General features: G+C 37.5%; 1 protein-coding gene across 12 annotated transcripts in view; it reads left to right on the top strand.

Annotated features, from left to right (window-relative positions):
* The window catches only part of NEK1 (NIMA related kinase 1), a 44,949-nt gene extending 33,145 nt beyond the window's left edge, over positions 1–11,804 (top strand). For 10 of the 12 annotated variants that reach the window (XM_071743154.1, XM_071743158.1, XM_071743149.1 and 7 more), the window contains 10 exons: positions 967–1,119; positions 1,771–1,959; positions 2,596–2,716; positions 2,925–3,007; positions 3,958–4,175; positions 5,388–5,542; positions 6,376–6,587; positions 8,728–8,861; positions 9,111–9,243; positions 11,206–11,387. In XM_071743154.1, coding sequence (XP_071599255.1) covers positions 967–1,119; positions 1,771–1,959; positions 2,596–2,716; positions 2,925–3,007; positions 3,958–4,175; positions 5,388–5,542; positions 6,376–6,587; positions 8,728–8,861; positions 9,111–9,243; positions 11,206–11,219 — 1,412 coding nt within the window. In that variant the 3' untranslated portion in view covers positions 11,220–11,387. Of the gene's footprint in view, positions 1–966; positions 1,120–1,770; positions 1,960–2,595; positions 2,717–2,924; positions 3,008–3,957; positions 4,176–5,387; positions 5,543–6,375; positions 6,588–8,727; positions 8,862–9,110; positions 9,244–11,205 lie in introns of all 12 variants that reach the window. The other 2 variants (XM_071743157.1, XM_071743155.1) reach the window with 1 other exon arrangement.
* Positions 11,805–25,511: the final 13,707 nt, after the last annotated feature.

The following is a 25,511-nucleotide window of genomic DNA, read 5'->3' as shown; positions in this document are numbered from 1 at the left end:
TGAACATCAGGTGGTTATGTATTCCCTTTGATAAGGACTAAGACACAGGCTGAGTAACTAAGTGGTCTGCAGGAGATTCAACAAATAATTTCTTAACTTGAACAGTTACCCGATTAAATGCATGGTTACTTTCTTTGAGCTTTCTTTGTGTCTTTTAAACAGGCACTAATTTAACAGAAAGAATAAAAAGCACTTAAGAAATATGAAAGTTTCTTCTTTAACCTGAAAATCCTTTTATGTTATCAGTAGAACACTAAAACCTAATGATTGTAACAACTTAAGTTGTATCTGTTACATTTATTGCACACTTCTTAGCTTTTTTTCTTTTTTTTTTTTTTTTTTTTTAAATCAAACCTATCTTTTTGAATTTTCTATCTGCCCTCTCTAGGCTTTTGGGTAGATGACCTGGTCTCTGTGTGTCTTATTAAGGATCTGACTCACGTTGTAGATATAAAATAATCATTGCGAATGTGACAGACTTACTTCGTAGCAGAGCAGTTTTACACAGCAAGGATGTTAGATAGAAGGTCAAAAAGCTTCTTTTGCTCTGTTCTTTGTTGCTTTATATTCTGTTTTCCTTGGAGGGAAAAATAACAAAAAAAGATGCCAAAGGACAGCAGGACAAGATATGTTCTGGTTTCCCATTTCAGGTAGAGTTAAGGCCACCTCATGCCAGTTTTAAACATTACTCATTCTGTTCTGTATTGAGGTGCTTGAATTGATGAAAGATCTCCTGCTGCTATTGAGTTGCAGATGGTAACTGGCATTGAATAACTCCTGCTATTAAATAGAACTGGTGGAAGAAAAACGGTGGACTTTTGAACTGCCTGGCTTGTAGTGAGGTGACATGGGTTCTAGCTTTGTAGTTTTTAGTTTTGCAGAGGTTGTTTATTTGTTAAGTACAGAGAAAGCAAATAAAAGTTTCTAATTTCTAAGAGCTTCTGTATTTCTGATGTGTCCCAACAGGTCAAACTCTGGGTGAAGTAATTAGGTTAGATAATAGTGAACCCCATAGGAAAGTATGGGGCAAAAGCCCTACTGATTCAGTCCTGAAGATCCTAGGAGAAGCAGAGTTGCAGTTGCAAACCGACTTACTCGAGGAACTAGATACAATAAATGGTAAGTGCAGCTGGTAATTATCTGCACTGCAAGTGTAAGAAGTGAAAGATTCTCAGCTTGTCTACTGAGAACAATTTTGAAGTCATAAAAGCATATTCTGTCCTCACCCTTTCTTTCAATTTCTGGGGGTTGCCTCTGTTCTAACTGTTCTAAATGTCATCATAAGCTGATAGTGGAAGACATGGAAATATTTCAAACTCAGTGAAATTAAGAGGATAAGAAATTAAGGGGGATGTGCTGAAGAAGAAGGATCTTCATGTTCCTTAAAAGTTGTGGATCAATTCTATCAATAGAATAGAGTGTGTTTTTTAAAAGGATGTCATCAACTGAATATTATAGTAGCTAGGTTCTATAACCTTCTCATTGCCATGTGACTTACCATATCAGTGGATTTTTTCTGGTTTTGGTGCTTTCCGAGAACAACAGGACTTTTGCTTATTCCAAGTACAAACTTGTACTAATGATAATACAGCAGGTAAAATTCAAAATTTAGCTTTCCTCTTCATCATAGTTATAATAAAAGCATGCAAACATTTCTGTTTCTTTTCATTTAAAGAAAAAAATATTCTCAGCTTACTGTGTAGTCACATTGTAGTTTATTATCAAACTGTGCCAAAACATTGTTTAAATAATAGAATAATTTTGTGGTAGATACTGGAGAACTCCTTGAAGATCATCAGTCCTTAGTTGTAGAAGAGGAGAAAGAAGAGAAACCTTCTACTACTATTGGAGCTCGGTCTTCAGTACCAGCTGGTGTCACAGAGTCTGACATGACTATTCCAGAAGAATCTCAGAACACTGAACCTACTCAGGTGCAGAGCAAACCTGTTACTCTGGATGGTAAGTCATTTCATTAGTAATTCTAATTACAATCTGTTTTCCACTTCAGTGAGAGAAGCAGTAATCGTCTGTACTTTTGTACCATCCCATTCCCATAAGTAATGTGCACATTTTTATTAAAACATTTTATGTGTAGGACCAAGTGCTTTCTATGCCTGTGTTCTAATTTGATTGACTCATGTATTTTGTAAATCTCCAGAAACTTTTTGTATACTTAAAGAAAACTTTCTAGGGAATTCCAAGGTGCTTTAATTTTTTTTTACTGTTGGGGCGGGCTTTTTCTGTTGGTTTTTTTTCTTTGTTTGTTTCCTCTTCCCATTACCTGTGCTGAAATCTTTTGCCCTATAGGGTATCAGCATGCTGATGAATTATGGGGTTTTTAGAACCCCATAAAAAAAAAAAACCTGAGAATTACTGAGGTTTTTAGAAGACACAGTTAGTTGAAGCTCTAAGATACTTTTATTGTAACAGAAACTTTTAGCTCTGGGGTTACAAAACTTCAGTTGTTTCTGCAAAGTACAGAAAACTGTAAAAGCTGAAAGATTTAAGTGTAACCTTAAGATGTATAGCCTCTCCTGTCTTTTTTGTTTGACTGGGATTAATTTTTAATGAGGTATATGACTTTCTTAATTTTAGAGCCTGATGATTTAGAAGCAGAGATGTTGGAAGAAACAGAAGATAAAAAGCACCAGAGTAAGGAGAGTAAGGAATTTCCCATCACTGTTTATGAAGTGTGGGTAAAGGAGAAAGAGGATAAGTAAGTACTCTATTCTTCTTATCCCTTTCTCTCCAGACTGAACAAGTAGCTCTAAGTAGGATTTAGATACATTAGTTAAAACATTCAGCTTAGCTGAAGCTTCATTGCTTGTCTGCCATGCTTGTTTTACTGCACTTGGTGACTTTTTCCAGTAGACTAATGACTACTTTTATATGGTGTTTCCACTGGATGTGGTATTTTATAATAGGGCACAGTATGACAGAAGAAATGAGGTAGCCTCTGAGAAACTAGCGCTTGGCAAGGTGCAACTACAAAAGGAAGCTCCAGAAGGTCAGTCAAAGCCTCTTGGTTTGTTTTATTGTAGCTGGAGTACTTGAGCCATTCCTTCTCACCTCTTAACTAACCCCCAAAGAGCAAGTTTTCTGCTTTTATTTTCTTTTTTAGCTCATACTTCTTAAAAAGAAATTTCTGATGGATTAGGAAGACAAGTTGTGAGTGTGATTTTTGCCAGTTAGGAGAAAAATATGTAACAAAGTGACACTATATATAGATGAGCAGGACAGTGGCTCACACTGATACTTAGAAGAGAATGTTAAGTTTCTGAATGCTATAACCCCTTAAAATCACTGTTTAAAATGGTATGAAATCTAATGGATTTTACATAGTAGTGTTACTTTCTTTATAGACATCTCAAATTAACTGAGCTGCAGGTTGGATAGAAAAAGGTTTAAACTGCTGCTAATGATAATCTTTTATCTTTTTTGTGTGGGAGAATTATTGGTTGTTCTTAGAGGTCTTTACAGTAACTTCAGAAGGTCTGCCTGTTTTAAAGCAGAATACAAACTATATCAGAAATATTGTGAAGCATATTGTCTGTGATACTGTCTCATCTATTCATGGGTGGCTTATGCAAACTGGGGTTGTTTTTTTTCCAGTGTTTCGATGAATTATGTTGATGTAGCTTTGAAAAAATCTCATAATGGGCAAGAAGTGACAGATGAAAATGGATGACACCATAATTTCAGCCATGGACTGGTTAATGAGAAACTAGATGGCATGAGAACAGAGCAGACTTACAGCTGAGGGCTGTATATTATCAAAAAGTTAAAATGATAAAATCCTAAAATAATCCATATATATTTTAATACTTCCACAGTGCTATCTATTTTTGCCTTTAAAAAAAAAAAAAAAAAAAAAAAAAAAAAACCAAGTACCTTTTGCTAAGAGCTTGGAGGGTTTAATCTATTTATCTTTGTAACTGACTTACTTTTCCACATCAGAAACTTGTTCCAGTGACTGTCTGCAACCTGAACCCTTATTCCAGAGGGTGATACAACCCACAGTTGTACCAACAGTCTCACCAGTTATGTCAGCTCAGTCTTCTCAGGAAGAGCCGTTTGTACCTCATTCACGTTCCATATCACCAGCAAAAAATAAAGGCAAAAATTCATTGTTGATTGGACTTTCTACAGGGCTTTTTGATGCAAACGACCCAAAGGCAAGTTAAAAAAACTAAGGAATACTTACTAGAGTAATATTGTGCTTATTTTCTTATTGAGGCTAAGTGAGGCCAGAAGAGATGGTGTAACTGTTCCAGCAGGTGTTTGTGTAGCCATGCCTGCCCTGTTGTGTGACCACATTGTGTTCATTCTACCAGCTGGATTTGCACAGCAGTGAGAGTCTCTCCTTTTGGCCCTAAGTGCTTTGTCACAATTGTTAATGCAGTACCAGATGAGCGCTATGTAATAGCAGAGAACTTGGAGAAAAACAACAGATGTATTGTTACTGTTGCACTAAACGTGATGAAAGGGCAGCAAATTTCCTTTCCTCTTTTGACTGCACCAAGAAGGCATTCAGTACTTCTTTGCAGTATCTGCAGACATTGCTTTCTGGAATTTCCTGAGAGAGATGTGATATTTAAGCATTTGTATGAATACACTGTGCTGGTATACAACTATTTTGTTCATTAAAATTTAGGGGGGTTTCACTAAGAGCAGTCACTAAACATGCACATATTCAGAACTATGCTGAAGGAAGGTGAGGCTTACTGGTAAAACTGCTTTGTGTAGATTAGGTTTTCAAATACAACTCCTTGTTGTATTTGTACTACAGTGAATATTTTGTAATATTTTGAGCTCCTTAGACTTCTTAAAAGAGAGCTCTGGTAAATCACTGAGCAAACAGTTACTTTATTTCCGTTGCAACAAATTATTTCTGTAATTTTAATTTCTTTCTACTATGAAGCTGCCTTGAAATATACCATAAACAAAGCTACTGTTTTCAGTGACCAACAGAAATAATATCATTTTGAAAAATACTCCATTGTCAGATACTTAAAATGGTTCTCAGCTGTAAGTGACTGACATACATACATTGTAAACAACTGTGTGTATACATTATTTATCTACCACAATGTTCCTTTTCTCAAGATAGCTGTCAAGGTATTGAAAAAATATGCACAAAATAAGGATCTGTGTGTCAGCTGATATTCTTAAAGCTTTCAATCACTGTAACCCACAAAGGCAGAAGGAATGCTTTCTTTTTAGCTGAGAGTTAATATTCAAGATGTGAGATCTTCAGCAGTTAAGAATATCTGTGCTGGACACATTGTTACTTTGACTTTGAAATGAAAAATTAAAAAAAAAAGTATTCTGTAGCCTCCAACTGCCGGGGATATTGTTACTAAGCAGGCTTTTAATTACTTTTGCAGATGTTGAGAACATGTTCACTTCCGGATCTTTACAAGCTGTACAAAACTTTAGTTGATGTTCCCAGTGTAGCAGATGTGCAGCATCAACGTAATCTTGAAACAGATGATACAGAAGATGAGCAAGCCAAAGAAGGACCCTCTGATTCTGAGGATATGTGAGTGTATCAAGTTTCTCAAGTATTTCAACGGGCACTTTAGATCAAGGATATGTTTTACTAGATTCTAACAATTACACACAGTATGTAAGTGTGGGTTTTTTACCAAAGTTTTAGAAATCCTGTATTGAAGACTCATTTACTTTGAGTCGTGTTCCAGAGAACTGAGAAGCTAATGATTTGTACTGCTTACAGTAGCTGCCTGAATTTCCTTTCCAAATTCCATCCAAGCTGTTCTTCTGCTGCCTTCTGTACCTTTCATTCCTCTGAAGTATATCAAAGTTGATGGCAACTGCTTTTCTAGAAATAAAAATGTCCTGAACATTTCCTTTTTCATACGTTCTGAGAATCTTGCTCATCTGTCTTCTCTGCTGCTGTATTGAGATGTCCTCTGAGTCTCCCAAATTCTTACAGGGGCTTCAAAATCTGACCCTGGCTCTTGATTATTCCCTGCAGCTTGGGTAGTCTGGAGGGACAAAATCATCTGGTGTATCTATTCTGATGAGATCTACATCTCTTTTTGCTCCAGACACATTTTACCTCGACAGGGAGCACTATACTTGCCAGGACTCTATTATAGTGTACAAATACAAAGACTTGAAAAACTATCTTACTAATAAAGTTGAATTGAGGATTTGTCACCATTGTTTTACAAAAAGGTCTGGTATCTGTTTAGCTAATATTTATTCCCTGAGTCTTTCATGATAATATAATAGTTTTTTCCCTTCAGCTACTACTCATTTATTTTATAGTGTAAATGAGAAATGAGCTCTTCCTACAGGGTTTGTCTTCTAAAGTATTAATTATATAAACTTGATATCACTTTTTTCTAGTATGTTTGCAGAGGCAGATACTGATTTGCAGGAACTCCGGGCCTCAATGGAACAGTTGCTTAGGGAGCAGCCTAGTGAGGAATTCAGTGAAGAGGAGGAGTCTACCTTAAAGGCTAATGTCATCAAATGCATGACAAATGGTACAGAGCTGGATGAAGGAGATGAAAATAACCCCAGCAGTGAAAGTGCACTTAATGAGGAATGGCAGTCAGGTATAATTTCTGTTGTACCTGTTTTATAAGTTATTCATTAATGTTAAAAAACATCAAATAGAGTGGTTTTGTATTGTATACTTATAATAAAATAAAGTTCTAATTAATATTTTTTCTACAGAAGTTTTGAAAAAAATCAGATAATATTTAGACTTTCCAAATAACATCTAAGCATCATTCAGTGTTGCAAACCAATGAAGGGTTGGACCAGATGATCCTTGAGGTCCCTTCCAACCTGACATTCTATGGTTCTAAGAAATCAAATGTTGCCTATTTTGTTAGGCACTGAGTATATGTCACTTTTTATGCAGTTGTCTGAAACTTGTCTTAATGGCAGATCGAAAACTTTGTGCACATTATATGTTTTGAATAATTCATGACAGCAATGTAAGAGTGAAAAAGAAATAGCAATTGACATGACTGGAGTACCTGGGATCCTGCTTAAACTACAATTAAATAACTTAAAAGGCAGTCAGAAGGAGCATGAAATTACTAACCTTGTTCTTAGCCCAACATAGCTATTAGTGCTAACCAAAAATAAAACAGCAAAATTTATTACGAATTTATTATTATTATAACACTTTGTATTAGTTATAGACAATGTTGTCCTGAAGTCTTGGTTCTGTTTTTAATAAGTCTGGTTGAAATACAATGTTTTACTACTGGTGTAAAATAAAGTGCATTTAGAAATACAGGTATAAAAAGATATAGAAGAGCAATGACTACTACATAGCTTTTATGTAATTTTGTTTTATTGAAGACAATTTTAAACAAATCAAAAGTCTGTGAATGTACCTGTAAGATGTTATTTACATCATACAGTCCACTACATATTTTAAGTTAAGATGAGTGTAGGTAATACCATCTTTGCTTTTTTGACAGTGCTGATGTTATTATACATTGATAACATACAGTACTATCTGTTTCTGTGTTTCAGTTGTTGTTCAGGTGTTATGGTATTTGGTGTCAGTGTCTCCCCTTCTAGATTTGTGGTATTTCACAAGAATTGCATGTTTCACTGTTGGGGGTGGGAGGAAGGCTTTCCAAACTCAGGACAGGACTTGAAACCATATCTTTTTGAGATCCAGAAGTTAAATACAGGATTAGAAGTCATCTAATGGACTTCTAGTGCATACACAACTTTTCTTTTTATTTCAGTGCTAATTTTTTGTTGATGTGACTGTTTACACTTGAATCAGGGATATGATTTCATCAGAATTATAGTTTATTCTGTGTAGGAATTGAAGTATTAGAGTATTAATACTAACTCACAAAGTCTGTAACCTACCAGGCAATACAGTGTATTTTTTTACATTTTATTTTATTTTATTTTACATTTTATTTATTTATTTTATTTTACATCATATTTATGATTTGATACTGTAAGCTTTGAAATCCAAAAAAAAAAAAAAAAAAAAAAATTACATTTTTCCCTAGGTAGGTAAGTTATTTCATAATTCAAATCCTTATTTAAGGAAGCATTTTTCTTTAGCAAAAACAGTTTGCATTTTATACTAGGATAAAGGGTGACTGCACACTGGCTACACAAAGGATGTGCACTCATCAAAGAATGAGGAACTTTAACTGAATTAGTACAGGGCTTTTTTAGATTCACTTCATGGAACAAGATGCATCTCAGTGCAGAAATTAAATCAATGATTCTTAATATACATGTCCTTATTCTTTGGTAAAAAACAGCTGCTTCAGTAAGGGGCTTTTTTTCCTAGAGTGGGACAGCCAGTGAACCCTACATCAGTTCCACCTCAGAAATCCATGGAACAGTTATATGGAACTTGACCTAATAACTGCTTTGCTAAACAATAGTCTCCATTAAGACCATACCTTGTTTCCTTCCATATGAAAAGTCTTATGGACAACTATCGGAGTGGGGTTTTAGAGTAGAGAGCTAGATGCTTCTAATTTAGGATTCAGAATTTCTTTGCTGCCAAGAAAGGGACTTTTCCTGTTCCTTTGCAGGCTATTTGGAACATTTTCCAACATTGTCTAGTGCTTCTGAGCCTACCTGATTTCATTAAATTTAGAGGTCTTTGTGGAAACCAAGTTTAGGGACAAAGAAGCAACATTAAGAATGTAGGAAAACTGAGGGGGGTTTACTGCTGTTTTCTTTCTTTCTTTATAGATAATAGTGATGGAGAGGTTGCCAGTGAATATGGAGAATGTGACAGTATCTTCAGCCATCTGGAAGAGTTGAGATATAACCTGGAACAGGAAATAGGCTTTGATAAATTCATTGAAGTTTATGAGAAAATAAAGGTTCGTGGAAAATATTTTAAGAAACAAGTACCTAGGGTTCTTTACTCTGTAAGTTGCTAATTGTATTGTGTGACTAGAATCAACCTTTAGTATTTTATTCTGTTTTGACTCACTAAATTATTAACAGAGAAAAATGCCATCCCAGTGGATTAAAGTAGAAACCTTTGGGTTTAACTATAAATTACATTTAATACATTTGAACTATTAATTCTGTAGCCATTTAAATTTTGGCAACATGGTTTCTCCCAGGCTATACATGAAGATGAAGATGAGAACATTGATATTTGTTCAACCATAGTTCAGACTGTTCTTGGAAATGAACACAAACACCTGTATGCCAAAATACTTCACCTGGTTATGGCAGATGGAGCCTACCAAGAAGGTAATTGTACTGTGTCCTGGTAATTATGGTTGTCTTATGTTTTTTCTTGGTTGTATACAGAAGGTTCTAATATACTTCTAAAACATACCTGTGCTTTGTTATATTTATTGGCTATACTGATAATTTTTTTTTTCACAAGGAGTGTTTTTTTATTTCTGCAATAAAATCTGGCAAACTTTGATTCACTATGCTGACCACTCTGATTTAATCATATCTACATAAACAATCAACCATAACAATAGTTCTGTTATGAAAGGTGCAGTATAATTATTTAATTTCTGTAAAACACATAGATTGGGAAAGTGGAATTTGAGAGTAAACCATTGAGAACTAAAACCAGTTTTTTCTTAACAATTAATGAATTTTTAGCCAAAGTGATAATTTCCTTTCCAGAGCTCTACTTTTAATGGGTTACAGTATCACTACATTTCTGAAAAGAAAATGTGGCTCATTATCCTGCAATTGTTATTTTTCAGAAGAACTTGATGTGGAGGTACCATCCAACGTAGTTTTTGTGTGGCTCAGTAATACAGAGAGATTTTATCTTGCTTGGGAGCCCTGCCTAGCTTAGCTCAGATGACCAGGCAGGCAGATAGTTCCTTGATCTATCATGGTCACTCTAACATGAACTAGCACACGGGCCACTGCCAATGAGAAATGTGTTTGCTTGGTTTTGGTTTTGTTTTTTTTTCCCCTCACAAGTCCAAAAGTTAACTGCAGTTATGTAATTTTAGTTTTCTAATGATGGAAGATTTTACTAGAGAGCAAAAAAAATCTAAAATCTTTCTAGAAATTGAAGCATTTTATACAGGTTTCAGAAATGTGTGCAATAAACACTATTTAATGTATTCAGATTTTGAAAGAAATATTCCAGTGCATATTAGCCAACATCTACTTTCTGCATCTTTTAAATACTTTAATAAATGTGTTGTAATAGCAGTGAATAAAGAGCCAGACAAGGTTACGGTTTTCTGTGTTTTATAAATGTTAAACATTTGGAACGAAAAAGTTTTAAAAGCTCATTTTAAAAACAGTAACTAAAAAAAAAATAATTTAAATACAAATTACATTTTCCCTACTGATACAGAGCTACTCAGTAAGGCTGACCAGTACAATGTTGTATTCAAGCAGCGCTATAAAAGTATGGCAGAAAAGTATCTGAAAATTTCTTTTTTCATTGTAATTTATTGATTTAATGACAGAAGTGGAAAGATATATATTGTAGCAGTTTGTTTTTCAAGTGTGCAAAGGACTGGCAATGTAGAATAAGAAGAAAATGCAAACTGTAGTGTTACCAATTTCTTTTCCTTGCCACTTTGCCTTAAGAATATTTTAAAAGTAGTACTAAAACACTTGCGTGACAGTTTGCTGGAATGCTGGCGTACAGATTGTAAGCGCTTTTTCTGAGTGAATCCTATTAAAATGAGATGACTTTCATCTTGTAAAATGCTCAATAACAAGTGCCTATTTTTAATAGCTTCAGTTCTAATCCTATATTTTTCAAATCTGTGATAGCCTATGAAATCGTAAAGAAAAAGTAGTTCCTTAAATTTTGGATATTTAAAGAAAAAATCTTATGCAAATGAAGCTGAACAGAGGACAAGTGACAGAACCATGTTTATTAGCTGTCTCAAAAGTTACATACTCTTCAAATAAAAGTTAGGAAAAAAAATCTATACTGCTCTTTACTAAGAGGATTGTTCTAACTGAAGCAGGCCATTGGAGATGAAATAATCTTAAATTTACTAATCCAAGAAAGATAACATATTGTTCATTATTTGTATGTGTAGTGCTTTCAGGGCCGTTTTGGTAACAGTCACCTCACTGGTGACTGACTATGGGAGTTCTTGTACTACTGCTTACTCTAAATTGTGGTTTCTTGAATTTAGTAACCCCATCTGGATTTGATGTATGTGTGTTTGCTCCTTTTCACCCTGTCTCCCCCTCTTCTCCATTTTACAGATAATGATGAATAAACCTGACTCAGGAAATTCCTTAATGCTGTACTATATACTGGTGTTTGAAGTCTGCACAGCTGAAGAACAAACTGTAGTGGAGAATGTAACATGGAGCAAGAGAGGCAAGACTTCAAAAAAGAATGTTGATTGTATGAAAAAGAGGAAAAACATGCCTTTAAAAACTGATATACAGTTCTCTTGTGTGTCTGTGTTCATACGTGTTCATTAAATATTAGATGCCCAAAATCAACAAAAAAACAAAAAAACCCCAAAACTTGTCATCTCTAAATTCTAGAAAAAATATAGAAAAGAATACTTCTAGATATTATGATACAAAACTGAGCCCTCTAATGTAAAACAAAATTTATGCCATATCAACAGTTGGCTGGTACAGATAAGCATTTGGAAGCATTGCTGTGTTTTGTAAGTACCCACATCTAGCTATTCACTTACATATTTAAAATAGCCTCTTGTTACACCTATAAAAAGAAATTATTTAATTTTAATGACCCTCATGGTTGTATTTTAAAACAGCTTAATCTAGTGTTCCAGTTTGAGTATTTCAGTTTTTTCTTAATAAAAAAATAATAATTCTGTTTTGAAGCAGGAGGCTTCTGTCACTTTTTAACAGATGTAATCTGAAATATTTTAATGGTGTTTCTAAATCAAGGAAAACTGGTTCTTCAGTCATCATTGAAATGTTTGGGATTTTTTGAGACTATAAAATTCATTTGACCCTAGAATAGTTTTTTCAAATATTTTTTTCCCCTTGTCCCCAACCCCATCACAAAATCACAAGTATTTAGCACTCTTGAATTTTGTAATCTGGTCAATGATAATTCAGTATGCTGTTGAGTTGAAAGGAGTAGGTGTTTCCCAGTTTGTCTTCAAATTCTTACTATTATGCTCATGGCTCCAGCAGCCATTGGGGGGAAATAAAATATTGCAGGCACAAGTGCTATGTAATAGTTCTCATCTGTTGGCTCATGGTTTGTAGCTTGATTTACACTCTGAAAGAAAAAAACCAGGTTTCTTCTGACCTCCATTTCCTTGTTCCTCCTATCCAAGTAGTACTGTACAGCACATACATAGGGTATGCTGCTGGTTTCCAGTCTGGAACAGCTTTATTGCCTTACCCATGCAGTAGGTCGCTTGCTATGAATCTGATGAGCTGTCAAACTTCCAGCTGCCCTATTGGAATATTTTTTTTTCAGCTACAGCCAGTCACAGTCTAAAACATTCAAATGTTACTTGTAAAATCAAGTATACATATATATATATATATATTTTATTTAGAACTGTGAAAATATGTACATGATTTTTGTATAATTGTTTTATGGTGGTGTTATTAAAGTTTTGCCCACTGAAAAGTGTTAATTTTTTAAATCATATACAATTCTTAAAGATAGACTAAACTTATTTTATTTCAGCTATATCCTGGGAACCTGTGATGAGAATAAAACTAATAATTATAAATGCCTTTAATACAGTAATTTTAAATCATTATTTACTTGATAAACTCTTCTTGTTTCATCTGGTGAGAAAGTTGTGAAAATTGTTTTTAACGAGCACGAGTCAATTTGGGGGTTTTTCAATGGGCTTCTCTTCCATTCCACTTATCACTGCTGAATAATCTATTCAGAGAAATTATTTTCACAGAAGATACATCATCTGTGAAATATAGCAAATGCTCTCTAAGGACTTCAATAAAGAATCAGTCTGCATTCTTTTCCTTTCTCAGGTTTGCTTTCTAAATCTTACCTTGCCCACCTATTGGGGGAAGAGAGGACCCAAAAACTTTAGATTTAAAAGAATATAGATTAACCATATAGTGAAAAGAAAATTTACTAGCTGGTATAGTCTGTGCCCTATGGTTTTGATTTTTCTCAAGATGCTACCGTCTTACTGAAACTAAGAGTTGGGAGTGATAAATTATTTTTAAATTAAAATAATGTTTTTTACATTCTTCATTTCTTATGCAGTGTGTTGGCTTGCTTCTGGTAAGTAAGATGAACTCAAGCTTTATAGATAGAGCTTTTTATTAATTAATGTTTTGAAAAACATGCATAGATTGTGCATGGCTTTTCAGGAATGACCTGCAAGCAAATACTGGATATCCTTGAAATCCCTCAAGAGCTAATATAAAATTAACATGATAAATAAGTTTCTCTGCTAAAGAAATACTTTTATCTGAATTTTAAAATCCCTATTTAATGTACACTATAATGACATCAAGGACAGTGCAACTTCAGGACAGTTGATTGGTCTGGTAATAACATACAGAGATTAGTTGAGTATTTGGCTTGTATTCATATTGCATTCACTATAACTAATTTTCTGTTCTAGTCCTGGTAGTAAATTGAACTAGAGAATGATATTTTTAGCACAAAATATACTTTGTAAAGGATTTCAAATTATGTCCCCATCCCTCGCTTTGTCTTCCTGACCGCTGAAGCCAACCTTAGTTCAGATGAGGAATCTTTAAAAAACAAGCAAACAAACCACAAATTAAAAACCCAAAGCCCCCCAAAACCAAACCCCTAATGCTCTCTTGTGCTGCCCTGCAGACCTCTCTGTTGACCGACACATGGGAATCTCCTGGCTAGCTGTGCAGTGTATAGCTCCATGTTTGCCTTGTGTTTTCTGACCTTCACCAGAAAGGAGAAAACCCCAGCAGTAAGGCAGAACTAGAGAGAAGGTGTCCTCATGCCCTGTGGCAGGAGGAAGATGGAGTCTTGGCTGCTATCTGGCATTGTTTTCATCTGAATAGGTACAGTAATCCTACAGCATTGGTGCCTGGCATCTTTTCTGAAGAACAGAGTCACAAGTGGCTTTTTCTATTTCATTTGCCGAACTTTAAGTGTGTGTTTCAAGTTGCTACTAGAAGGTACGTCTAGAAGGTACATCCTAGAAGGAAAATGCATTGTTTGGTAATGTGAACCAAAGTAGGTCACTTAGGATTTCTGGGGTCTGGTAAGTGAAGGGCTAATTGAAAGAAGCTCCAGTGTACCATATTCCTGACAAGGTTGTGTTCTTGAGACATCCACGTCATTTATCAAGAATTCTCATTTCATCTTTTAATGCTTCTGTCTTCCCTTGATCCGATTTGTTTATAAATGGTTTGTATTTACTCAAATATGCCTTTTCAACTAATCCTTTTCTTCTTAAGATTTACAACCCTACCTTTATCTGCTGGAAACTTATAAAAACGTTTTGTAAGATTATTTTTTTTCCACATTTGTTTGCAGGGCAAACTACACCCTTTCAAAACTCTGACAATCCTTAACTGAAGAGCTGATGTGTGGAGTTCTTACGATAACATTTAGAATGCAAATACCAAGCCCCCATGGGTTTGTCAGCGGGCGGCGGTACCGCCTGCGAGCGCCAGGCGGCAGCCGATGGCGGGCAGCGGGGGGACGGAACCTCCCACCTCAGCCAGGGACCGGGTCCGGGATCGGGAGCGGAGCGGGAAGGGCCGATCAGAACTTACTCGACTGGGCAACAAGCCTTGAGGCTGTTCCTCAGCTTGTATCAGTCACACAATGCTCATGGGCCTTTTCCTGGCGGATAGGAGAGGATGGTGTGCTATGTCCGTTTTCCCCAAATGGCTAGATGGAAATTTAAATAAAACACACTATGACACTTGTAGCACCATTATGATGTTGTGTATGGTAGGACTCTATATCAGAGTCAGCCAGAGGGTGGGGTAGAAGCTTGCCTGTGACTAAATTACTGATGGGATTTAAACCTCTCCACTAAAGAGCACAGCATCGAGGCTCGAGTGAAGCTGGGCTGTATGTAATTTTACTAACTGCGATAAACTAAATTCAAAGGTAGAAATTGGATTTTTCAATCCTTTTAGATGTTTTTCTTCCAAAATAATTGTGTGCTTTCTCAAATCTTATTTTAACACTTGTTCACAAGCAATGTAGATGAAAATTTAGAATAAAATAGAAACCATTCCTAGAACACTTCTTTTTGCCATTTTTTCATAGTAGTTTAGATGGAGCAATTTGCAGAGTGTAAATATTAATTTTAAATTAATATAGGCCTATAAAGGGCTTCTTCCTTTAAATTTATGTGTTAATGCAATACACACTTGAAATACATTTCCGAGTTGGTATGTTTTCCAGCTGACGTGATGAGTCCATAAATTCAAATAGTAGTACTTCGAACACTTGGCTTGTGCAAGAATCTTAAAAACACTTCTTCAGCAACTACAACCTTAACTGAACTGTTTCCATGAAGACATTAACTTTATGTTACTTATGAGAAACACACACAGGAGTTCAGCTGGTCCTGCTAAATTGCTTGCCTTGAGCACCTTTGATCTAGTGCACTCTTCCAGATTTTATTTCCAAGGCAGTTTTAAACCAAGATGGAAATCAGCTACTTCCACAACCTCTGTTTTTAGTTGTACAGTTTAAAAACTCACAGAGCCAAAGATTAGGAGAGTCTTTTCACATTAGCTGCACAGCAAAAGCCAAAACCAGGTTGGCTGCACAGTAGGAAAACTCCAGCAAAGTAGCTTTTGCTTAGTTTCAGGATGGCTGTGATAGTTCTTTCACAAGTCATCCCTGAGGTTGAGTGTATCAAGTGTGAGGCCAGGACGCTGCATGAGTCACATCTGCTGGGTTGATGGATGCTCCCTAAGGGACTGCAGTCAGGCAGGGGAAAATACATTCCAGTTTTAAATAGCACTGTGACTCAAGCTGATGCAGACATGCTCTGGGGATAATGAAACCATAATCAGGTCCTTAACATACCCTGATTTTTGCTCTGTTCTGCAGACAGTCCTGATGGTAATCTTACTCCAGGGGAATGGATGAAGTATGTGTTTTTGTTCTACCTCAGTATAGGGTAAAACTCCCCAAGAGTCAAATTTTAGGTAGTCTCTGCAGTTCTAGCTCTCTTAATAAAATTTTAAATCTCAAGCAATGTTTCAGGGATGATTTTTTTCTTTCTATTGCCTCTCCAATCCACTGTTTTATTGCTCCTAAAACTATTTAAAATGCTATCTGAGTAGTTTTCCAAAAGTAAGGTATGTACCCTTTTTTCTGAAGAAGTTATTGATTTGATGAGGATACAGAAAATACAGAAAACACGAGATGCCATTTATAATGAGCTACAGCTCTATCTGCTGTGGAGACCTATCTGCTGTGTATACCAACCTGACCACTGTTTAAAGGGTTGGTCAGTCTCCTTTTTTATAATCTGCTGTAGCTGTTGTACTTCCTCTAAATGCCTCTTTTTCCTCTGTATGGATCTGTAACAACTCTTGAAAGAGATGTCTAAAAAAACAGGAATAAAATGCATCTACTCTGACATTATTGTTGCTCACTCAGTTGATACTTTCCTGCTGATGATAGTTTTTGGTAACTTTGGCAGTTTGGAGTATTTGAGTCTTGTTCTTCAAATTTTGTAAGAGAAATAAAAAGGTGAAGATTTTGGCAGATGAGCTTCTCAACACTAAACTTGGACTCAACACTGGACATACTTTTATGCCTATTTAATTCTAAGAAATCTTAGTATATTTTGTTTTTTCATGCTTAACATTTTAAAGTCTTACTTAGTAGAGCTGTATGTAAATGTAAATGGAGAATTATTTCCACAGCAGTGAAATATCTCTCATGTGATTTTTAGCTGTTGAAAACCCTGATTGCACTGAATTGTATATGCCATTCCACTGTGGCCTTCAGTGCATCAGTTAATGATCACAGTGCCCTGAGTAACTTAATTCACTGTATTCACTTAATTTGCTGCAGGACCTCCTTTCCTCAATGACCGCTATTACCTTTTCTATATTGTGCAATCCTGTTTGTTCATGAAAAGACTATAGCAAATTTTGACTCTAACAGACAGTGGGGTTAAGCATTGCCAGCTGGGAAAGGAATAGAAGTTCAGTCCTGGCCTTTGGCCTTTGTTAACTGTTCTGTCATAATACAGCAACCAGTCACCTTGGATCAGTAACAGTTGGATTTTCCACCACACACACCAGTATCTAGCCATATATACTAGAGCAGAGCATGGATCAGCACGGTCATAAAGCCTCCCTCCTCCCAGTAAAACTTAAAGAAAACTTGATGTAGTAAAATGAGGCAACCAGGTGGCACTAATTGCCAGGTAGTGGGCATGAGCTTGTGTTAAGCCCACCTGTGCCTGATTAGGGTGGGCCCCTACTGCGCATGAGCAGGATTAGGGGGCCAATAAAGCTCACACCTGAGGAAGCCAGAGGGGAGGCCACTTTTGGAGCAGTAGCACCGATTCAGGCTGCTCAGCCCTGAGAGCATTAGACTCAGAGCACTATTTGTGAGTTTCTCCTGGAACACCTGGTTGGACCTTGGAGCACCGTGCCCTAAAAGAGGTTTGTCTTGCTACAGCTTGAGTCAAACCCCAGTGATCTGGTAAGACACTCCTGGTCTCAGCTGTCCGTTCTTTGCCTCTGCTGATGATTACCTGGACCAGCAAAAGGAAATGTGTGCCCACCCTTGCCCTTCGGCATAAAGCAAAGTGTAGTTGATTAAAGTGCTGAGGAGATGGGTTTGAGCCGAGTCACCAGACTCTGAGCTGCAGCTGATGAGGATATGAACACATCTTCCATTCTGCTTATTCTGCCACAGTGAAAGCAATTTCTATCAGGATGGGGTGTAACAGATGGAGCTCTCATTTAAACCATTTTGTAACAGTTCCTAAAGCTCATCTGTCAAGGGTGGTGCAAGACTGCTTGTGCAGGGTTAGGAAGAGAAACATATGTATGAACATACAACATGAAGTGGGCCTGCTGAGGAGCAAAATCTGTGTAGTGTATAGTGTTTATCTTGCATTAATTGAGTTGTAATGTACTTAATGCTGTTTTTGGTTTTGCTTGCTGGAAAACTCCCCTCAGGTGTTTTACTCTGCCTTACAGCAGTTAAAAATATGAGAAAGGTATAACTGAAATCTAGCAGTGGTAAAACTTCTGGGTTTATCATATGATAAACCATGGGGGCTTGTTAGAGGGATCACATTAATCCATGGTATGAAACATGTCAGATCTCTTTCCAAAGTGTCATGGTTTAATACTGGCCCAGCTATTAAACCGAATGACAGATGCTCTCTATTAATCCCCCTCCCCTCCCTGATAAAGAAAGGAGAGAGAATAAGGGAGAGAGAGACATATGGGTTGGAAACTAAACTACACAGCTTTAATGAAACAGTAATGCTGAAAAGTAAAAATTACTAAATACGTACAACTATACAGGAAAATCGATACCACGTTCCTCCCCCTTTTCCCCAGTAACTCTCACATCACCACCAAGGCTTCAGGGCAGCCCTGGGAAAGTCCAGGCTGGACTCCTGGAGTCAGCAGCACTTGGGAGCTGGAGGCAGGAACACACAGCTTCAGGCTGGCATGGATCAGGACCACAGGCAGATGAACGTACAGAATCCTCCCAGGATGCTGAAGCAAACAGGGACAGGAGAAGAAGAGAAAGAAGGTTTGGCCCTCATAATCCCTCAAATTTATACTATGACATGTGTGGGATGGAATACTCTGGTCAATTTGGTCATTTGTCTTGTCCAGTCCTCCCTAATGGGGGGCTGCAGATGTGACCTCTTTACTCCTTTTCTCTTTCTGGCGCACAAAATATTCCTCAGAACTGAGCAGTGTACTTGGTTCTGCACACCAGTCTCTGGCTGTAGCTACAAACATTGAGCATTATCAGTCCTAGAAGCAGACACTGACTGAGAAACTTGCTGTTAATTTCAGCAAGTGTAGCCACTTACGAGAGACTGAGATGAAAGCAAAATTACAAGACAGAACATTACCTTTATCATGGCCCAAACCAGGACACAAAGTCACCAGCTTTAAAAAACTTGTCTTTGATACCTCAGTGCAGGTATTTTCTTCAGAAGCCTAACATACTAGCCCTATAAAATATGGGGTGTCTCTCCTGGCCCTCCATTCTGCATTTGTCTTAGTAGTGCCTGTGATATATACTGCACCCTCACAGTCACTCTGTTTGTGGAAACTGCAGGTACTTCATTTTTACAAGTGAAACCTTGATGCTTTTTCAGCCATAGGGAACTGTATTTCCTTTCCATAAGATAAAAGAGAGGTCAGAAGTGTTGGACCTTCTCAGTGGACAGAGGACTGTGCAGTATAATAGACTGAACTGGGGAAAAAACGTGCTGAAAGCATCTCGGAGGCTTTTTTGTCCAAACTCAACAATATATTCTCTGCTCACTTTCTGTGACTAAGTTTACTGTTACCAAGGCCTAGAATTAGCCAAATAAAACAGCAGGGAAGCCTTCTCTATATTTCTTGCCTCCATTTCTCACTAACATTTTTCCATTCATTCACTCCCTCTTCTAATGGAAGATGGGGCAAAAGTGCTGAGTACAGCACTAATGACATGAAGAAAAACAGCGAGGGGAGTAGCAGGGAGGCCAAGGTTTCAACCACTGTCCCTCCCTTGCCCAGAAAAATTTCCATGACCTCTTGACACCTCCCGTGGGAAACTTTAAATTGACAACAGTATTTCCCAAGTAAATACAAAAAATGGCATTAAAATAGTATTGTTTCTGACTTAATCCTCTTTAAGTGAATGAAAGTGAGTTAAGGTTCCCACAGCAGCTATAATGCACTAGCTTAATTCTAGATGGCAGTGTATGTGGATATGTATCAGGATAGATTAAAAAACACTTCCACACACGCAGAAGTAGTATTCACTTGGGAAACTGAAAATAAAAATACCCAAAATTAAGCTATACCTTATAGAGTCATTATCTCCCCTTATTTGTCTTGCTATCTCTTTCCAGTCTTTTTCATTATTAGTTGCAAAGTCTTCAAAGTATAAGGTAATTCTGCCTTTGTGCTTCTCATCCCAATCATAAAGGAGAGCACAATAAATACCATAAATAAGAATGTGTCCAGAATGCACTGCCAGAAAATTTCTCACTGACTAATGTGAACTAGCACACAGGAAAACACCTATCACAGCCCATTTGCTGACGACTGTTTTAAACACAGCTGCCTTAGCTATATTTAAGGACTGTGACATGGATTATAAATACGTCCCTTTTTTAGTGTAGGTGTAACCTTAGAGAAGAATGATGGTTAGCAAACATGAGCAGGTTGCACTAGTGCTTGCTAACAGCTTTTTGCCGTGCTTATCCATTGTCAGTGTCCCAGTCACATCCACATGCAGAGAGTTGCTGCTCACATTGGGGAAAACATGATTTGAAAATGATCTTGACTATAGCTCATATAAAGTGTGTACTTAAGAGGTCTTTAAGGGCTGAATCTTAGCTAAAGGGATGGAATCCAGCTGCCTGTTTTCTTTGGCCCTGAGAGTCGGTTTGATATGATTTACATTTTCAGAGCTGGCTGCACAGAGTGAGCTAGAGGGTTGGTTTTGAGGCTTTTTTTTTTTTTTTTTTTTCATATGTGTGTGTATTAGTGAGTAAATATTTTACAGCCCAAATTCCTAGTACCACAAAATCAGTGCCTCCAGGCTGATTTTTTATAAGTAAGCACAAAGGCTGGAATGTATTGCTAGTAATGATCTATGAGATAAGATTTTCAACTAAGCCAGTGCAGAGAGGTCTTTTGCCAGATGTGTGGGAGTGAAAGTGACACAGATCTACAAAAAAAAAAAAAAAAAGAAATCTTTGGCAATCCCAAAGTGATTACATAGCCTTATAACTCTAGCAGCCTCAGAGAATTCTTCTGTCTCAGTGTCTTCATCAACTTAAAAGCCAAGCCCTAAGCTTTATAAAAGAAATCCAAAGTAGTGCCACAAATACTCCATAAATTTATCTCACTTCCTTAATCTTATTTTCTAGAACAAAAGGTTTTTTTCTTTTCCTACATTCCCCTGTTTGTAAAGAACTGTGGTAGCAGAATCATAAAATAATGGAACGGTTTGGCTTGGAAAGGACCTTGAAAATCATCTTGTTCCACTCCCTGCCATGGGAGGGACACCTCCCACTAGACCAGGTTGCTCAAAGCCTCATCCAACCTGGCCTTGAAGACTTTTAGGGATGAGGGATCCACAGCTTCCCTGGGCAGCCTGTTCCAAGTTCACCACCCTCACAGGAAAGATTTTTTTCCTCATGTCTAACCTAAATCTACCCTTTTCTAGTTTAAAACCATTCTTCCTCATCCTGTAACTGCATGCACTTGTAAAAAGTTCCTCCCCAGCCTTCCTGTAGGCCCCCATCGGGTGCTGAAGGCCCTGCTGGATAAGTTTCTCCCCAGAGCTTTCCCTTCTCCATGCAGAACAACCCCAACTCTCTCAGCCTGTCTTCACAGGAAGGGTTCTCTAGCCCTCTAATCAACTTTGTGGACCTCCTCTGGAATTATAGTGATTGTGCAAAAAAACACCAAAGTAATGGTGGTTACTTTCCCCATAATTAAAAGCTTTCCTTCAGAATATCCTTGTACACAAACTCTTACAAAATCTCATCACACATGTATATTTGATACCACAACAGAGCTGCTTAAGTGTGGCAGTGGTGTTTGAAAAGCTAGTATGCTGATAATTCTACTTGCCTGTCAGATAGCTCTGCCCAGGAGGCAGTTTTAGTAGGAAAATGATGTTTTAAGTAAATAAATCTTTTTGAAAAAAACTAGTTGAGCATACTTTTAAGAACTAACATAATTGTTGTTTTTTTTTTTCTTTTTTTCAAACTATCAAACTTTTGCAGCACTCAAAATTCCAAAATAATTTAATATTTAAACAAACAAAAAAGTTCTTCTTGTAGATTTTGGTCTAGAACTATGAATTTGATAAACCACCTGATCTCCTTTTGTGACAAGGTGACATTCTTCTTGGATAAAGGAAAGGCTGTGGATGTTGTCTATTTTGACTTTAATAAGGCATTTGGTACAGTTCCCCATGGCATTCTCCCAGAGAAACTGGCTGCTCACAGCTTGGATAGCCACATGCTGCTGGGTGAAAAACTGGTTGGATTGCCAAACCCAGGAAGTTGCGATCAATGGAGTTAAACCCAGCTGGTGGCTGGTCACCAGTAGTGTCCTCCAGGGCTCAGTACTGAGACCACTCCTGTTTAACATCTTTATCAGTCAATGATTTGGATAAGGCAATAGAGTGCACCCTCAGTAAATTTGCAGATGACACTAAGCTGAGTGGAAGTGCTGATCTGCAGACGGACCTGGACAGGCTCCAATCGCATGAGTTTCAACAAGGCCAAATGTCAGTTCCTGCACTTTGGCCACAGCAACCCCCAGCAGTGCTGGAGGCGTGGGGAGGTGTGGCTGGAGAGCTGCCCAGCAGGGAGGAACCTGGGGTGTTTGACAGACAGCTGAACACGAGCCAGCAGTGTGCCCAGGTGGGCAAGAAAGACAATGGCAAACATGGAATAGGGTGGCCAGAAGGAACAGGGAGGTGATCTGACCCCTGTACTGGTGAGGCTGCACCTCGAGTACTGTGTTCAGTTTAGGACAACTAAGTATAGAAAGGACATTGATCTACTACAGTGTGTCCAAAGAAGGGCAACAAAGCTGATGAAGTGTTTGGAGCAAAAGTCTTGTGAGGACCAGCTGAGTGAGTCTGGCTTTTTTAGGCTGGAGAAGAAGCCGAGGGGAGAGCTTATTGCTCTCTATGGCTACCTTAAAGGAGGTTGTCAAGAGGTGGGGATTAATCTGTTCAATGAAGTTACAAGTGTTAGGACAATGAATGGCCACAAGTTGCACCAGGGGTTGTTTAGATTATATGTTAGGAAGAATTTCTTCACTGAAAGTGTTATCAGACACTGTATCAGAACAGGCTTGTCCAGAGCAGTGGTAGAGTCACGATCCTTGGAGGTATTTAAGGGTCATATAGACATAGTATTAGGGATATGGCTTAGTTAAAGTCTTGTCAGTCTTAGGTTAATAGTTGGGCTCCATGATCTTGTAGGTCTGGTCTAACCAAGGTGATTCTGTGAGTTTCTATAGAAAGGTGCCACATATTTATCCTAGAGTACCTTGCCAGTCCCTGCTTCTAAGCCTGGGAGTATGGCACGGCTATATTTGGACTCTGTTCTGGGACAAAATGCAAACTGACTCTCACTGCAGAGGAGATGTAGGTGAAGGGAGTATGGTGCTTTGCAACAGATTTCCTAATGTGGACAGTAGGAGGAACTGCAGGACTCATCATAAAATATAGACACCTAAACTAAGGTGTTAAAACCCACTGAAATGTCTGAGTTTTCATTATGTTGTTGTGCAGTTGCCCATAAGAGAAATAATATCCCTAAGTCACTTGCCACACAGCCTGTGCTCCAAGTGCACTTGAAAATTTATCATCTAGAACGACTGAAAATACGTTCCGAAGATCTCTTTGGAAAATATGATGAGGTCAGAAGTTCTAGTCTGCTACTTTTTTGAGAATTAATTTCTGAGGATAGGTTTCTTTGACTTTGGGCAAGGATGTTTACTCCAGAAGGGTTAATTTGAATGGAGGAGCTCTCTAGATAAAATAATACAGGACTGTGAATTCTTCCCTATTTATGGCACTTACTGAGTAGGTTTGTCTGTCTCACATGACTCTGGAGAGTGAAGCTGAAGTGCACTTCCAGAAAAACAAAAGACAGAATCTAGGAACTGTAGACCTGACATGATGGATACAGACTTCTCCCAATGCCCACAAGCCCCCACTCTCAGCACAGTCCACATGCAGAAGTGCCTCTGACTCTCCTCAGCAGTTCTACCTCCTCCTATCTAATACTGTAAATTTTTTGTTCAGATAGTATACATGCAAAGTAGTCAGTCTCCAGACTTTCAGCTTCTTTCAGATGCTTTGGTAATGAGGTGTGGTGATGAAGACTAAGTAACTTTTATGAATGTTGAGTATCTGTCATGATGTTTTCATGTATTAAAAAAAAAAAAAAAAAAAAAAAAAAGTTTGGGGTCCACAACTTGTCTCATCTCTTTGTATTTTGAAAGCTCCGAGCATTTGTGACAACCTTCCTCAAAGACAAAACTGGAGTTTAGTCACTCCAGCCCACAAACATTCAAAGTGGCTGATTACAATTCTGCCTCATATCAGTCTGGAGTTTGTAACACAATAACTCTACTTAAATATTTGTATGTGTATCAGTTTTCTGTTCATATGAAGCACAGGGGCCAGGTCATCAAGAAGCTTTACCTTATGACTTGTACATAGCCTCTGCAAGTGGTGAAAATATTAAAATTTACTAATAATTTAGAAAATTACTAAAACAGCATGTAAGCATTTCAGAAAGTCTAGGGCAGGCAGTAATTCTAAAATTACACCTCAAACGGTTATGAATCTTTGAGAGAGCAGCTCCAAAGAGGGAGATACCTAGAAAAGGCATTAAAAGAAAATCTGGCATCCCATGAGGGCATACCACTAACTCTAGACAGGCTAAGGAGCATTAGGACCTACTCTGCAGCCTCACAGATACAATCTGCTGCTTACTGGCTGCATGCAAGTAAGGAAAAAGATAATCTGGTTTTAGAATAAACTTATTAGGCAATGGGTTCTTACATTTCTGTACCTCTTCCAAAATGTTTACAGATGTGCCATCTAATCTGATTTCTTTAAATAAACATTCTCCTTTGCTTTTTAACTTTTTCAAGCTTGCTGTCTAACAAGATGAAGGCACAACATTCTCATCAGCAAAATGAGCATTTAAATCAAGTTCTTGATGACCTCAACAGCAGTAGATGCAGCAGTTAGGTGATGTAAATTATGAATACCTGTAAGCCCAGAAAACGTTTTCCTGTGACTAGCCTGGAAGAAATGCCTTAAGGTAACAAAGAGCTCACCTAAACACTGAGAATTTGTAACATTTTTATTCTCTAATGCCACAGCTTTTCCTTTGCATATTCCTTCATTGTGAAGCACATTAAGTTATTGCAAAAGCATTAATGTGTGCAAAGGTGCAATCCCAGCTTCACTTTGTCAGAGAAAGCTATTCACAACATAAATACACAAATTATACTCTCCTCAAGAAAAAAAGGAAACTATAAAGTAATCAAAAGTCAAATACAATCTCTGTCTTGTCAGGTTTGAGATGCAGCCAGGCAACTTTTGTATACACTGGATGCCTAGGATACAAAATACAAAGTACAACTAGAAGCCAAAACATACTGAAAGCACAGCTCATTTCTCCTGCCTCCTCACAAATACAAGAACACCAGAGATCCTTCTGGCAGGATGCAGAAGCCCTAGTAATACACTTGCATTGTTGATCTAGTTATGACTAGTTCATAGCAGAGCAAGTGCAGAAGGGGTAGCACAAAACTCAAGTTTTCCAGCAAACTGCCATGCTGCCAGAATTCCACTAGCAGTAACTGAG

Source organism: Heliangelus exortis, chromosome 4 (genome assembly GCF_036169615.1).
Source record: "Heliangelus exortis chromosome 4, bHelExo1.hap1, whole genome shotgun sequence".
NCBI lineage: Eukaryota > Metazoa > Chordata > Aves > Apodiformes > Trochilidae > Heliangelus > Heliangelus exortis.
The sequence above is the reverse complement of the archived record's forward strand: the minus strand, read 5'-3'. Positions and strand labels throughout refer to the sequence as shown.